This window comes from Labrus mixtus, chromosome 15, assembly GCF_963584025.1.
Source record: "Labrus mixtus chromosome 15, fLabMix1.1, whole genome shotgun sequence".
Taxonomy (NCBI): Eukaryota; Metazoa; Chordata; class Actinopteri; order Labriformes; family Labridae; genus Labrus; species Labrus mixtus.
Genome location: NC_083626.1, coordinates 5,303,137 through 5,317,209, shown reverse-complemented (window position 1 = coordinate 5,317,209; position 14,073 = coordinate 5,303,137). Strand labels below are relative to the sequence as shown.

The 14,073-nt window shown below is 40.7% G+C and overlaps 1 protein-coding gene across 1 annotated transcript in view; it reads right to left on the bottom strand.

Annotated features, from left to right (window-relative positions):
• Positions 1-2,439: 2,439 nt before the first annotated feature.
• lamb2l (laminin, beta 2-like) overlaps positions 2,440-14,073 on the bottom strand; it is a 51,048-nt gene continuing 39,414 nt past the window's right edge. Inside the window, exons 18-35 of the mRNA XM_061058258.1 lie at positions 13,180-13,300; positions 12,513-12,705; positions 12,266-12,409; positions 11,880-12,111; positions 11,637-11,800; positions 11,334-11,558; positions 10,524-10,738; positions 10,311-10,407; positions 9,604-9,976; positions 9,324-9,508; positions 8,352-8,599; positions 6,798-7,007; positions 6,549-6,693; positions 6,183-6,390; positions 4,937-5,078; positions 4,559-4,735; positions 4,022-4,187; positions 2,440-3,197 (exon numbers count right to left, since the gene is read on the bottom strand). Of these exons, the coding sequence (XP_060914241.1) occupies positions 3,061-3,197; positions 4,022-4,187; positions 4,559-4,735; positions 4,937-5,078; positions 6,183-6,390; positions 6,549-6,693; positions 6,798-7,007; positions 8,352-8,599; positions 9,324-9,508; positions 9,604-9,976; positions 10,311-10,407; positions 10,524-10,738; positions 11,334-11,558; positions 11,637-11,800; positions 11,880-12,111; positions 12,266-12,409; positions 12,513-12,705; positions 13,180-13,300 (3,382 nt within the window). The 3' untranslated portion in view covers positions 2,440-3,060. The remainder of the gene's footprint in view (positions 3,198-4,021; positions 4,188-4,558; positions 4,736-4,936; positions 5,079-6,182; positions 6,391-6,548; positions 6,694-6,797; positions 7,008-8,351; positions 8,600-9,323; positions 9,509-9,603; positions 9,977-10,310; positions 10,408-10,523; positions 10,739-11,333; positions 11,559-11,636; positions 11,801-11,879; positions 12,112-12,265; positions 12,410-12,512; positions 12,706-13,179; positions 13,301-14,073) is intronic.

The following is a 14,073-nucleotide window of genomic DNA, read 5'->3' as shown; positions in this document are numbered from 1 at the left end:
CTCATTGTTGATTTTGAAAATAACAAAATCAACAATGAGCAGTAACAAAAAGTGTAGTCTGCTACAAACAAGATGTCAAAAGTAATCTAAAGATTATCATACCTGTTTCCTTTTAAATGTTTCCCATTATTCAATGCTACTTCCCATGTAGCCTGAATATAATAGGTTACTGTTAAACTGCAGATGCATGAAAACCAATATGAGCTATAATACAAGGCTCATTAACTGCTTACAATGACCACCAGAGGGCCCCCAAGAGTGGTTGAAATGTCCTCATTTTCTAATTATTTATTTTATTGTATTTATTTGTCAAATACTTCATGTAGCCCTTCATTTGACATTGTTACAATGGAAAAAAACTGTTGCATGAAAATGTACAATGCGTTATCAGATCTGGTCTAATAAAGGTGATCAGAAGTTTTAGCTCCTCTTTTTTTGGGGGGGGGATACTTCTGCAAGTTGTCTTCTACAGACCCACTGCATGTTTTCTAGTGAGCCCCTGTCTGTGTCTGTGAGCAGGAATGCGCGCTCCCTGCTGGACAGATTAGATTCCCTTTGATTGAACCCAACAAGTAGCCTAACCTGTGTCCGCGCACAGCCCACAGCTCCACTTTCTGTCCGCTCTGTCTCACAGCATGAGGGCTAACAAGAGGTTTATAAGCATTAAAGTCAAATCAAACAGTCATGCAGTGGAAAACAAAATGGATCTGATCACATTATTCTTTCAGCTTATTCACTAATACAGTATGTGCAAAGTTACAGGTTCACAGATCCCACACTGCTCGCAGGCTGTCTCCTCCTGAATAAAGCCTGTTATAAATCTCTGTCATATTACACATTCCCTGTGCTGCAGGAGGACAGCCTCTCTTTGTTAGAGCTCAGGATCCAGGGCCGTAATCCAACAGAGGAAAGCAGAGCTGAGTGTAAGGTAGCCTACAGGTACATGGGGAGGGACGCTGTGTTTGAACAGAGAGCTGTGATCAACATATTAGTAAACAGTAGGGACCCCTAACATCAGTGGTTGTGATGAAACCTCTGCTGAGGATACACTGATGCTCGTGTTGATAAAGGTGAAAGTAGTGGTGAAAACTAACCCAGTGCAGTACTTGAGAACATCTTTGAGGTACTTGCACTCTATTCCAGTAGTTTTCATGTCATGCAACTTTATATTTTCACTCAAATACATTTCAATCAGAAGCATTTTTCTACATCTATTTAAAGTATACCATGGTGACTGAGGTTATTATTTACAATTCATTGTTAAAATGTACACAACTGGTTTCTCAATTTTTAAAATTGTAAATTGATTTAGAACCAACAATTCATTGTGAGAGCTGTAGTTTTGGAGTTTTTTTAGCTCCCTCTTGTGCAGCAAAAACAAACTGACAGTAACATATCTTCCCCCTTTTGAGTCGATATGATGAACGTGGTAGCAAACTGTTTTGTATTCATACACGACCAGCATATAAAAAGCAACTTAAGCAACTATCTGAAGTCTTATTTCAGGTCATCTGATGAATAGAAATGCAATTTTTTCAATCTTTAAAAAAAACAAAAACAGATCCACTAAAACTTATTAGACAGCTGTTTATGCTGAGTATGTTCGACTATACACCAGATAGTTGCAAAGTGGGCCAGTCAAACTGCCTGCGTTGGACCTATACATGTGAAGTGGCGGCTTTGAAATTAAAATGAATAACTAAAACATAAGAAAACTATTTAAGGTTACTCAATTATTTGCGTCTGTTGCATCAAAGTAACCACTAAGACAATCAATGTTTTGTTTTTCACACCAGACATTCAGACTTTTAAAAAGTAGGAAATGCAAAAGTTGTAATCAACTCAATGCTTCACAGTTATCATTCACGTAAAAGATAATAACTGTTGTTGTCCAACATGTCACAATAATGTGCTGGGAGAAGGTGTGCCTTTTTTACTGTTTTGAGAAAGTTGCCGTCCAGAAAGTGAAAGAGATTTAAGCTGAGCAAAGATAAAGACAGAGAGGACACAAAGCTTTCTTAGGTGAAGGCGCCCTCTTGTGGCAATTCATCAGAACAACATCTCTACTGTAGACAAAGCCAGTGGTGTAGATCAGGGTATATACAGAATACCTACTTATTGTTTAGTCTCCATAGGGTATACCCTCTGATTCACACCATTGATTGACTATATTTAGTAGTTTGCTGCCATTTTTTCCTCGGATGGTGAAGGGATGACCTTCCTACATTGTCTCTTTTGCACGAGTAATCTTACATGTCACTGTTTATAACAAAGGCCAGTTTTCCTCTGCTGGACCGGACACTCCCAACACATTTTGGGGGGAAAGCAAGAGTATTCTTCAGGCATCACTACATCAATGACCAAAGAATACTCTGCTTTATGCAGACTTTTTTTTAACAACTTCTATTGAATAAATCATCACATTAAAAGGACACATAATGTGATAATATACACACAACTGTATCACATTTATTTATCTCCATCATCACACCTCAGAATCGTTTTCACTTTATAACACTCATGCACTCATATGCTTTTAATCAATGTCTGGTTTGTAATAAAAAAAATGAGCTTCACATTAAATTTTCAATAATCAAACCTTTGCATATATTTCTTGATGGGAATGTTATAGTGTAAATACAAATGTGGTCAAATTACAGTCAAACACAGTAAGCACTTTTGGTCATAATAACACATTTCTGATGACATCATCTGATATAATTATTCATTTTATTATTAATGAAAAATCATTAATCTTGGTATAATATACAGTGAAACAAACACTCTCCTCAGGTCAACCACCTGTGGTAATAGCTTAAAGACACCATTCAGTAGATTACTCATATACAGGAGTGTAAATGTGGTACAGTACATGGACAGAGGAAGGCATTTCTGTGCTATAACACTTGACAGGTAATGTGTAAAACTTGATATATTTGTGTGAGGAAAATGGAGATACCAAAGCAGCATATTATTTTCATGGGAGTGTTTCAGTTCCCATCAGTCGTAACTCTGGTCTGAACTACAGCAGCGAATGGTAAACGTGGAAGTGTAACCTCCTCACACACAGTTACTGTACTTCTGCACCTGTTCCCGGATGGCGTCTCGCACCAGAGTAGCGTTTTCCTTCAGCTGGTCCAGGTCCGTGCGCTGCCTCTGCATCCGCTGCTCGTTACTCTTGAACTTTTTCTCCAGTTCTGTGTGAAGAAAAGAGAGCCGGGTAGAGGTCAGAACAAGATAACAGGGAAAAATATACAGCTAGGTGTCATCGAGGTTCATTTAAACATCCACAGGAATCACAAGGTACAAAGAGGGTGTTATAGATTCTAGTGAGGGGGTGAGGTTATTGACTTGATAACTCGTGTCTTTCTAACATTTTACCAGAGATGTTTTTCTGTTGATGTGGTAAAATGCACTGCCTGCCTTAAATCAACTCAGTACAACTTGTAATGGTTATGTAACTCGAATCTGGTTTGGACTACCACCACTAAACACATGTTTACTGATTTTAGTAAACGGTCTTTGATTGTATGATTCCTAACGGATTAATGGGCTTGCAGAAACTCCAAAAACTCCTGTTGATTTGAGCAAACATGTAAACACATTCTTTTCAGTTCTTTCAGTTTCTTTTACATCACTTATTTTAATCTAACATTGGTAAAGATGGAAGTTGAAATACTAGATCAGATGCAGGATTACTCTGCATTAGATCTTGCTTCAATACATTATTAGATCTGTATTGTTCGCAAGTGAATAATCTGAATCTGAAAATGTTTATCATATCGTGTTAGATTTAACTGAGTTATGACTTCATGTAAAAGTACATAACCTCCTGGAAACATTGAAGGTGGAAGTTGAAATGCAAGATCAGATGCAGAATTATTCTGTATTAGATTTTACCTTTGTATTTCCTCACAGATAAAAAAAAAAGCTAGATTGTGAACTACAGCTGAAGTGTACTGTGTGTGTATCCCACTTTACCGACAGATTGTCAACTCTCGGAGCAGCTTCATGTACTCACTCTTAAGTTGATCCATCCCCTTGCTGGCTTTGTTGAGGAGGTCCTCTGCCTCCTTCTTGATATCCATGGCCCTCTGGTTAATATTGATCAGACCTCCAGACTCCCCACCAAGAGAGTCGATCTTCATCTGCAGCTCATGGTACCGCTTCTCTGTGTCGTTCAAGCTCTAAAAGTAAACACTCAGAACTGTCAGTTACGATTTTGTTCACATTGCATAAAGAAAATCCAAAAATATTTAATTCATTTATTATTATTATTTTTTTTTAAGATTTATTTTTGGGCGTTTTGTGCCTTTATTGTAGAGATAGGATAGTGGATAGAGTCAGAATCAGGGAGAGAGAGAGAGGGGAATGACATGCAGGAAAGGGAGCCACAGGTCGGACTCGAACCTGGGCCGCCCGCTTGGAGGACTACAGCGTCCATACATGGGACGTGCACTGCTCCACCAGCGCCCCATTGATTTATTAATTTTGCAACAAACTGATGACAAAATGTCCAAAAAAAGTACAAACAACAAACACACCCACACACGCTCACCTGCTGCAATGATGTTGCTACATGTGTGGCGTTGTCAGCCTGAGCTTTGGCGTCCCTCGCCATTTGTCTGTTCTGCTCCGTCTTGTTCCTCAAAGCTTCCACACCCATGGAGAGGTTTGTTAACCGCATCATGACATCCATCTGCTTCTCCTCCAGCTGCTTCAGCCTCTCATCCACCTATCGGGAGATGACAAATAAAGGCTTTAAGAATAAAGGAGGCAAGCGAAGAGATGTGGGAGAATAAATGAAAAGAGCTCCGGCGTTGAGAAAATAAGTACTTAAAGCACTCTGAAGGAGGTGGCCTCACCTTTAAATCAACTCTGCAGCTTTACACATTTCAGTAATCAGTGCGGGAAAACATTTCAAGATAGCTGTTACCTCTGCTGTAGCATTTCTTGTGCTGTTGAGGTTGTTTGTGGCCTCCGTCAGGGCTGCTCTGGCTTTCTCTATGGCTGTCTCTGACACATCCAACGCCTGCTTGGTGTTGTTGGCTGCATCCTTCACTCCCTCTGCTCTCATCCTGCACGACGCCAGGAGAAATTAAACAGGTAATATTGTTACATTCTTTCTTTATTATGAGTTATTATGAGAATTATGAGTTATTATGAGTATATGATAAAGGCATTGTAGTACATGACTCTATAAAAGTTTACCTGTAAAGCATTTAACTGTAAAATAATGAACTTTACATGTAAAGTAACTTTGATTAAAGAAACGCAGTTCAAAGTGCTTTATACATGACATTTAATAGTTTCTTCACATGAAAATATAAATGAAGTGGATATAAAACAGGCATCAAGATGAAAAATAAAACCCACTAAATAAAAATGTACTCTTTTAGGGCTTTCACACTTGCAGAAAACTCCTGAAAAACTCTGGATATTTCCTGGAGGAGCTGTATGTGTGAACGCAAACAGCAGAATTATTCACTCAAACTTCAACCAGAGTTTCTCTTGCCAGACCCCGAGTATTTTTTCCGCAAGTCTGAGTAGGCTGATGTGAAAACGCAGCAGGATATTCTGCAGAGAATTCACCTCGAGTCAATAGGAGAGGGGAGTGACGTTTGTATACTGTTTCTGCTGCACGGTGCATAGAGTGTCTGCACACGACCACTATGATCTCTGTGAACGTAATTAAAACGGCTGCATTCTGTTTTCTGTTCAGCAGTATGTTACCCTCCGCCTTGTTCATCTTGTGATTTCGCTGAACTACACGTAGCATTAATATAAAGGCAAATTGTAACTTGAAGCCCGAGCAGAGCAGCTAACCTTAGACTATCTTGTTCTATCCTCTTACTTCAACTGTAAACCAAATATTTTCTCCATTTTTTTTTAAGCTCCTGAACAGATTCACTTAAAAAAAAAAAAACTTTTCTGTTCAACCATGAGATTCTATCAGGTCAACCTTTTTTTTTGTTTTAACATTGAAATCATCACTGATATCCGTTTGATACTATTATCAAGATGTGCCTTTGTAATGTCCTTTTATTTGACTAAATATTAGCTTTGACAGCCTGAGGGTGACAGGAAGAGCCTTCTAGCGGGTATCTGAAAGGAAAATCTTGATCATTCTTGCAGGAAACATGATGTTTTCAGTCTGTAATAAAAAAGAAAGAAAAACTTACTTTGCATCTTTAGCTTTGTCGAGCAGCTCTTTGGCTGTACTGATGTGTTGGGAAGTTTGGTTGACGATCCCCTCGACATTTGTGAGGTTTGAAAGGCTGTCCTTGATCTGCATAATCATTTTGTCTATAGTGGTCTTATTGAATGGCAGAGAGATGGACAAGACCTGCAGAGCCACCTTCTCGATGCTCTCTGGATCTGCTCCCTCCTCTGGACAGCGATAATGAGGAAGAAGAGAGAATGAAGTCATTTTCAGGAACAAATTAAATGCCAGATCATTTTTTCTCTCACAGCAGTTGTAGTTCAACCACATTATCCTTAGCTTATATAACAAGAAAAGTTTGCCAGATGAGCAGTTGAAATGTCACCAGTGAGGAAGTCTCTGATCTTCTTAATGAAATCTTTGAGCTTCTTGTTGTTGTTTTCAAAGTGGTCCTTCTTCTTCTGGGCTTTCTCCAGAGTCTTCATGGCCTGGTTCTTTACATCCTGAGTCAGAGCAGCTATATCCTGGAACTGGACAAAGAAAACAGAAATGTCAAGTTGACAGACATGTTATAGTCTCCTGTCGTGGCAGATAAGAGGAAATAAAAATCTGTCCCACAGCAAACTTTCAGCACCTTTTTGGCCACATTTTGCAGCTCCTCATTGGCAGCAGTCAGGCTGTGTGTGACGTTCCTGGCGTGATTCAGCGCTGCTACAGAAGCGCTCACTGTCCCGTTGCATCCCTCACCACCACAGACTCTGTTGCCTTGATTGTCTCGGCAACCGGCACCTCCGCATTGGCTGTCTGTACAATTGCCATCAGCGCTGCTATGACCACCACAAACCTGAAAGAGGGGAAAATAATTTCTTATGACTTACAAGTGTTTTTGAGTAAATAAGTGAATGCAGAAAACCTTTAAAGCAAAACAAATTCAATGTTAAATCAATGTTTTCACATTCTCCTTGGATTGAGGTCATTTTAGGGATTCTCTGTCAAATACTGAAAATAACTTGAACTTTTATCAAGGCTGATTACTGGTCTATAAAAAAAAGAAAAACATTGACTAAAAAATGTTTATATTGATGTATTTTAAAAATGCCTTTGTCCCCTTGTCTATCAAATCCCTCAACGCCTCTCAGGCTGTAAGGTGCGTGTGTGTATGTGGTGTGAGTGTGCAGGTGTAGATGTACCTGCAGATGTTCATCATTGTTCTTCATTATTACATTATCTGGTTTTAGTCATTTACTATGTACAGAATTTAACTGGACATGTTTTACTGATGAATGAATGTACTGTGAAATTTCTTTACTGCATCAGAGCACTTTGAAGTCCAGGGCAAATTACCCACAGAGACAATAAAGTTCATCTTACAGTATATTAGAATAAGTTAAAGGCAGGGTTGGTAATTTTCGAAAACCAGAAAGTAGAATTCCCTCAGCGCTCCGTCTACAGCAACCTCCTCCCCTCTGTGCTCCCTCAGAAGCCACGCCCCTCATTTATATGCATGAGCGCCGTTGCTCCAGAAGCGGACCTCAGCTCATCGCTTGCATTCAGCGGTAAGTAAACACTGAACTTTTTCATAATGCATGTAAAGACAAAAACATGACTATTTTACTACTTACAACAGCCTACGACAAACACACAGTATAAAGTCCTTCATCTGTGACACACTTTGAGTGTTCTAGTGCACGCAAGGGGTAGAGTACTACTTATGACAAATGTTTTTAAATATTTTAGAAACATCTCCCGTAAAACATCACATGAAAGCCAATCCAAATTTAGGGCCCAGACTTTTTTACTATCCTGGTGTTGCTGCAGGTCTGGATTAGAGGTCCCTGTGCATTCAGTGTAGTTTGAAGATATATTAACAAGGATTTCTCGCTCTCTTACTTTTGAATCACAAGAAGGATCTGCTTTGTTGTAAAGAAAAGTTTCACAGACAGGGGGCACTGGTGAGCAACAAATAGAGGTTTCTTTTAGAGTTTCTTTTTTATACTTTTACCACATTTACATTTCAAGTCAAAAAGAAAATACTCAAAGAAAATACAAGTAAATTAAAATGAAAATCAATTCTTAAAAGATATGTAACACAGACGTTTCCTTTTGTCTCCTATTTGATGACTTGACTGAATTTAACAACCATAATTTAACGACCACTCAGTGAGGCCTAAAGTACACCACTGCCTACCTTGTTACTGAGGTGATGGACCTTCTTATCCAGGTCGTGTGTTTTCTGCTGCAGCTCGTTTAAGGATTTATTCTGAGCAGCCAGAGATCGGAGGAACTTGTCTTTGCTGAGGTCCAGCAGGTCTTCAGTGACGGCGCGGGTTTCTTTGGATTGTTGCACAGGACTAGAAGAACCGGACACTGAAGCGTTGCATTTCTGCTCAGCCTCCACTGACTGCTGATAGTACTTCTTGACTTTCTCAAACTGATCTGTGAGGAAACAGGAGCACATCTCATGAGTCTTTGTTGTAAAAGTCTTTATTTTAATTTGAATTAAGTTCATTCAATTGGGTCACCCTGCAGGGTCACTTTGCCTGGATGGGAATAAATTCACAGGACAGAATAGTTCACGATTCTATAAGTTTTGAGAGCTTTAACATGAAGGTGTCTTTGTTTCACCAAGGAGACCACTGTGCTCCTAGTAAAACAAAAACACAAGGGCACCACTACCACAGCAATAAAGTTACAGAGAGCAAAACTTAAAAGTGGATTTTTCGGGGTGTCCCAGTAGAGTCAAGTACTTGACGATTAGTTGGTCAGAGCCTCAGTCTTACAGTCGAGCACAAGGGTCATTCCATTCCAGCTGTATGAGGTGTTTCATGTCTAATTTTACATAGATTTGTTTTCTCCAAATAATTTATGGCTCATAGCCTATCTCGGTATAAATATCCCCTTATTAATACTTTTAATGGAGTTCTGAAAACCACTCGTACTTTAAATCAATCTCCTTAGTGTTAACATGAAGAACTGCAAAGTAGCATATCCATGTTTAGAGAATTTCATTGGCTACAAGAAATGTCAGTCATCAGCACAGGCGTGTGCAATTGGCCGTCAGAATAGGGAAGGCACCTCCTTTCAACAAAGGCTCTCATTGGCTGTTATATATTGTATTGAACATTTAAATGGTTTGCTTGTCCAAACCTGAGCTTCCTACCTTTAAATCCTGAGGTGAGGTAGTTATCCAGCAGGCTTTGTTTTAGAGCCACAGTTGTGTTGATGTGTCTCAGTTCTGTCTCTAAGTCAGTCAATGTGTTTCTCAGCGCCTCTTCTTCTGCTAATGTTGTATTTAGCTCTCGAGCAATGCCCATAAGACGCCCGTCGGTCAGGGCGATCTCAGCCCTGGAACATATAGATCAGGGAATGTTATTTATTAGAATCAAGAATTTATACTTGTAAGACTAAATCATAATCTAAAATTGGAGTGACGTCATCACCTTAAGTCATCGATGCTCTGTCCAATCAGCTGGTGGATCCTGTCACTGTCCTCAGAACTGATCAGATCCTGAACCTGCTTCAGCTTCCTCTCCAGCTCTATTATACGAGTGTCCCCGACTCCCGGTGTGACCCCGCTGTCCAGGATCTTCTGAATGACGTACTGGATGTGGTCCATGTCCCTTTTAATCTGACACACAGCATCGTCCCAAAGCTGGAAGCACGGGTGACACTGCACACAGCTGGGGAAGGTGCCGGTGAAGCCGCGGGCACATTCATCGCATCGCTTCCCCGCCGCTCCCTCTCTGCACTCGCACACCCCTGTTGCTCTGTCACACTGGGCCATCTCTGAGCCCAGGGGATGGCAGTTACACTCTGCACAGAGGGAGGGGGGTAGGGGGGGGGGAGACAGGACGGAGGACCAAGGTGGTGAGAAAAAAATCCCTCATGTCTTAAAAAAACTGGCAGAAAAGATTTGACTTCCTCATGATGCAACATCGAAACAGTTTAAAAAATGTTCACTTAAAATAAGAACATTAAAATAGAAAGGTTGAAACTATGAGATATGATAATGATAAAAATGAGTAGTTCGTACTTTGCTCTGTGTTGTCCATCAGTTTATTACCCCTGTCCTTGGAAACTAGTTATTAAAGGTTACAGTAACCAACTTATTGTTATTTATATGTGGTATTTTTTTGGAACTTCTTACCTTGACACTGCACCCTTGGGTCACCCCAGTGGAACTGCTCACACTCAGTGCACTGTCTCCCTCCAAAGCCTGGACGACAGTGGCACTGGCCTGTGAACTGTAGGAGTCAGAGACAGATGAGATTTTAAAATACTGAATGAATATATCTGATGAATGAGGATTCAAACTAATGGATTTATTTCAGGCTCATTGAGGTCCTTCTTGCTCCCTCACCATGTTGCAGTGACTGCCCAGAGTGTGCTGTGGGTCACAGCTGCAGGGCTCACAGCCTCTGTCCTGTCCGTAGTTCCAGTGGTTTGGAGCACATTGGTCACAGTTATGTCCTACCACGTTCTCCCTGCAGGGGCAGGCTCCGGCCTCTCTGTCACAGTGACACTGTCCGTCACTGCACGCAGACTTTATGGTGCCAGCTGTCACACAGGTACAACCTGAGGAGAGGAGCATAGTTCAAATACACAAACAGAGAGAAGAGAACAATGTGCTGATCTGTTTCTGTGAGTTTCACAGCACTGACATACCGGTACATGCATTTTAAATGATTGCTTTAACACTACCTTTTCTTCAATACATTGCTTTCGTTCAAACTATTTTTATTTTCTCTGCTAAAAGATGAGAAAAAAGTTGGTTGGAATACAAGGAATTCAATAAAAAAGAAATAAAGTAAACTAAACTTTATAAAACCTGAGCTTTGTGTTCTGTGTAATTTAAAGTCCTATTTATTCATTTTTCTTGAAGCTCCAGAGAAGAACTTTCAGGTTATATCGAAATGTCTAATTTGCAACTCACAATGTATCCTTTGACATGTAATATTTTAACAAGGCTGTATCTACAGGGTGCTGTTTATCACTTCTCCTACAACAGGAAAACAAAATAACATTAAAGAAGTAATCAGTCTTCTCCCTGATTGGCTTTTGCAGTTATAAAGAGATTTCAGTGTCTGTTTCATAACTAGCTAAATACTCCTAACAGGAGCTTTATAATCCGTCATAAGAATCAGAATCAGAATCAGAAATCATCACTCACGCCTGCAGTCGTGGGCCAAAGCGTTGCCATAGTAGCCATGTTGACAGTGTGCACAGGAGGCGCCATCAGTGTGATAAAGGCACTTGAGGCATTGTCCCGTCCTGGGGTCACATGAGTTGGGGTCCTGGGTATCGATGTTACCGTTGCACTGGCAGGGGAGGCACTGACCGCCAGGTTGCTCTGGGTTGCCATAGTAACCAGGGGCACACTGGTCACAGCGCGGCTCTGAGGAAGACACGGAAAATGTGATTAATGTTCTTAATACAAGTTTATCTAAACTGTGAGTGTACTGTGATAGCTCACCTGCGTAGCCTTGTTTGCAGTTACAGATGATCTGGTTGGAAGTGGGGTCAGCCTCGCAGGAGTGCCCGTTAAAGTGGTCTGAGCCGGGGTTACCGGGGCAGGGACAGGGCCGACAGTGCTCCCCTGAGCCGAGCACGGGGTTTCCAAAGAACCCGTCCACACAACTGGGATAAATAAGTGGAGACATTGATTATTAGTCTGATGATAAAATCCAAAGTTAAGTAAAGTTGATAAGATCCTCACCGTTCACAGAGATGTCCTGCTGTGTAGTCCCTGCAGTCTCTACACTCCCCGGTGTGCGGGTCACAGAGGTCAGCGTGGCCGTTACACTGACAGGGGCTGCAGCTGGGGAAGCCCCACTGGCCTGGTTGGCAGTCTGAGCACTGGCGCCCGGTGGCTCCCTGCCTGCACTGACACTGACCCGTTATTGGGTCACACTGGTGGCTCAGTGAACCCTCAGGGTGACAGTCACAAGCTGGGAGGGAGGAGGTATGAAAAGGGTTATTTTCTGTTTTTTTATTGCTAATCAATGTTTGAATGAGACTGTTTTATAACTCAGACGGCTGTGAGATTTGTCTTTCTATGGGGTGTTGGATAAAACAGGATTTGTTAATCATGAACAGACTCACCTGTACAGCCATTGACTCCGAAGCCGTATGTTCCGGGTGCACACTGGTCACAGCGTTGACCCATCACGTTGAGTTTACAATGACACTGGCCCCCCACCTTATCACACTCACCACTGCGGGAGCCCTGAGGGTCGCACTGACAGGCTGGAAACAACACAAACAAATAAAAGATGAGACACTTCTAATCATTTTAAGTGTTACCAACATTATTTAAATCTGTCGTTTTCCTTTTTTAATTTCTATTTACGTAGAGCGCCGTCATGAATGATGGCCGAAATACTGCAGATGAGTTTGGCACACATCTCAGCCAGGGCGGGCATCGGTGTGATCATGAAGGAGTCCAAACACATGTAGCGGATCATCTCCTCCCGATGATGCTCCGCCACTGGATCACTACCTTGGAAACCAGGAAGCTCTGTGTAATTGGGGATCAGGACCAGCTGTTGGGGGTAAAAAAAAGAAAGTGAAAATGATACTGTTGTTGTTATTATTATAAATAACTGATCAGCCAATGAGTCAGTATTAACCATAATGTATGCAAGAAACGTGTGAAATTGTGACAACACATTGGGCCGAGATTTACTGCACTACCAAATCTGATAAATGTGTTTTTTAAGTCCTTAAATGTCTTCAAAACATGTACAAAGAGACATTTATTTAAACATTTTCACTGCAAAAACATACCCAAGCCTATTACATTATACTTACATTTCCTACCACTAGGGGGAAGTCTGACAGTTTGTGAAAACATTTGAAACAGTCACATGTGATCACTTCTTAGTTCAGAGCTACACTAATGGAGCCATAGCCAACGTATTACAGCATCGGTGATGTCAGTTTTTAGGACGACTGAAACTCTTCAAACAGCCTGGAAGGTGAATTATGAGGGCGGTGGACTGAAAGTCTTAGCTCACCGAGTCAACAAGGATGAAGGCAGTGAGGTGTCTGTGCGAGACTCCGTGGCGCTGGAACCTGATTGAAACGACGTAACGATTACTGGGCTCGAAGCAGAACGGCCTGGGCATCTGGATGTACCTGAAAAACACAATGTATACAACATATATGAATTGATAAAGGCATACAATATAATTCATACAAAGTTTGTCTAACCTTTTTTCTGGGGCTTCAAACTCAAAAGGTTATATTAGCCAATCAGACTTTTCTGTGCAAAGCAGTGATATTTATGGCGTAACAAGGACTTGACTGAAAGTTGAAATTGTGTTCACTTCACAGTTGTTTAAAGACCATTCAGCGGTGTGTTCAGCAAATTTAAGTCCAATGTCTCATAGTTTATTTCTGCTGCTTAAAGCCAACTTAATGTGTTTAGTTTGGGGGGGGGGGCTTTCCAGACATAACTGTATTTTTGATTTTTGCAATTTCTAAATCATTGATCTCAAATATTTGCCAATGCAAATCATTTAAAAAGAAAGAAAATTTCACAAGCACGAGTGGAAAAGGACCGATTCTTATTCAGACTTTAAACTTTCTTCCAAGGAGATGCTCTGAAAAGTCTGATTATATACAAATAAAAATCATAATTTAGTTTGTTTGATTACTCATATTTAATGTATGTTTGGGCATGATCTTGAAAAGATGCATGATAAAAAAACTCCTTTATGAAAATCTAAATGTAACATTAGTAGCAAAAGTGAACATTATGTTTCTACTAAAGTAGAAGTACATGAACATCATCAGCATCTGTTAACTATTCCTCACCTTGGTGCAGGGTATGTCCTACATCTATGGCTGACTTGTTGTCTGTTTCTGAAGCACCCACTGTTCACTAGGGGCTCCCTGATACTCTCTCT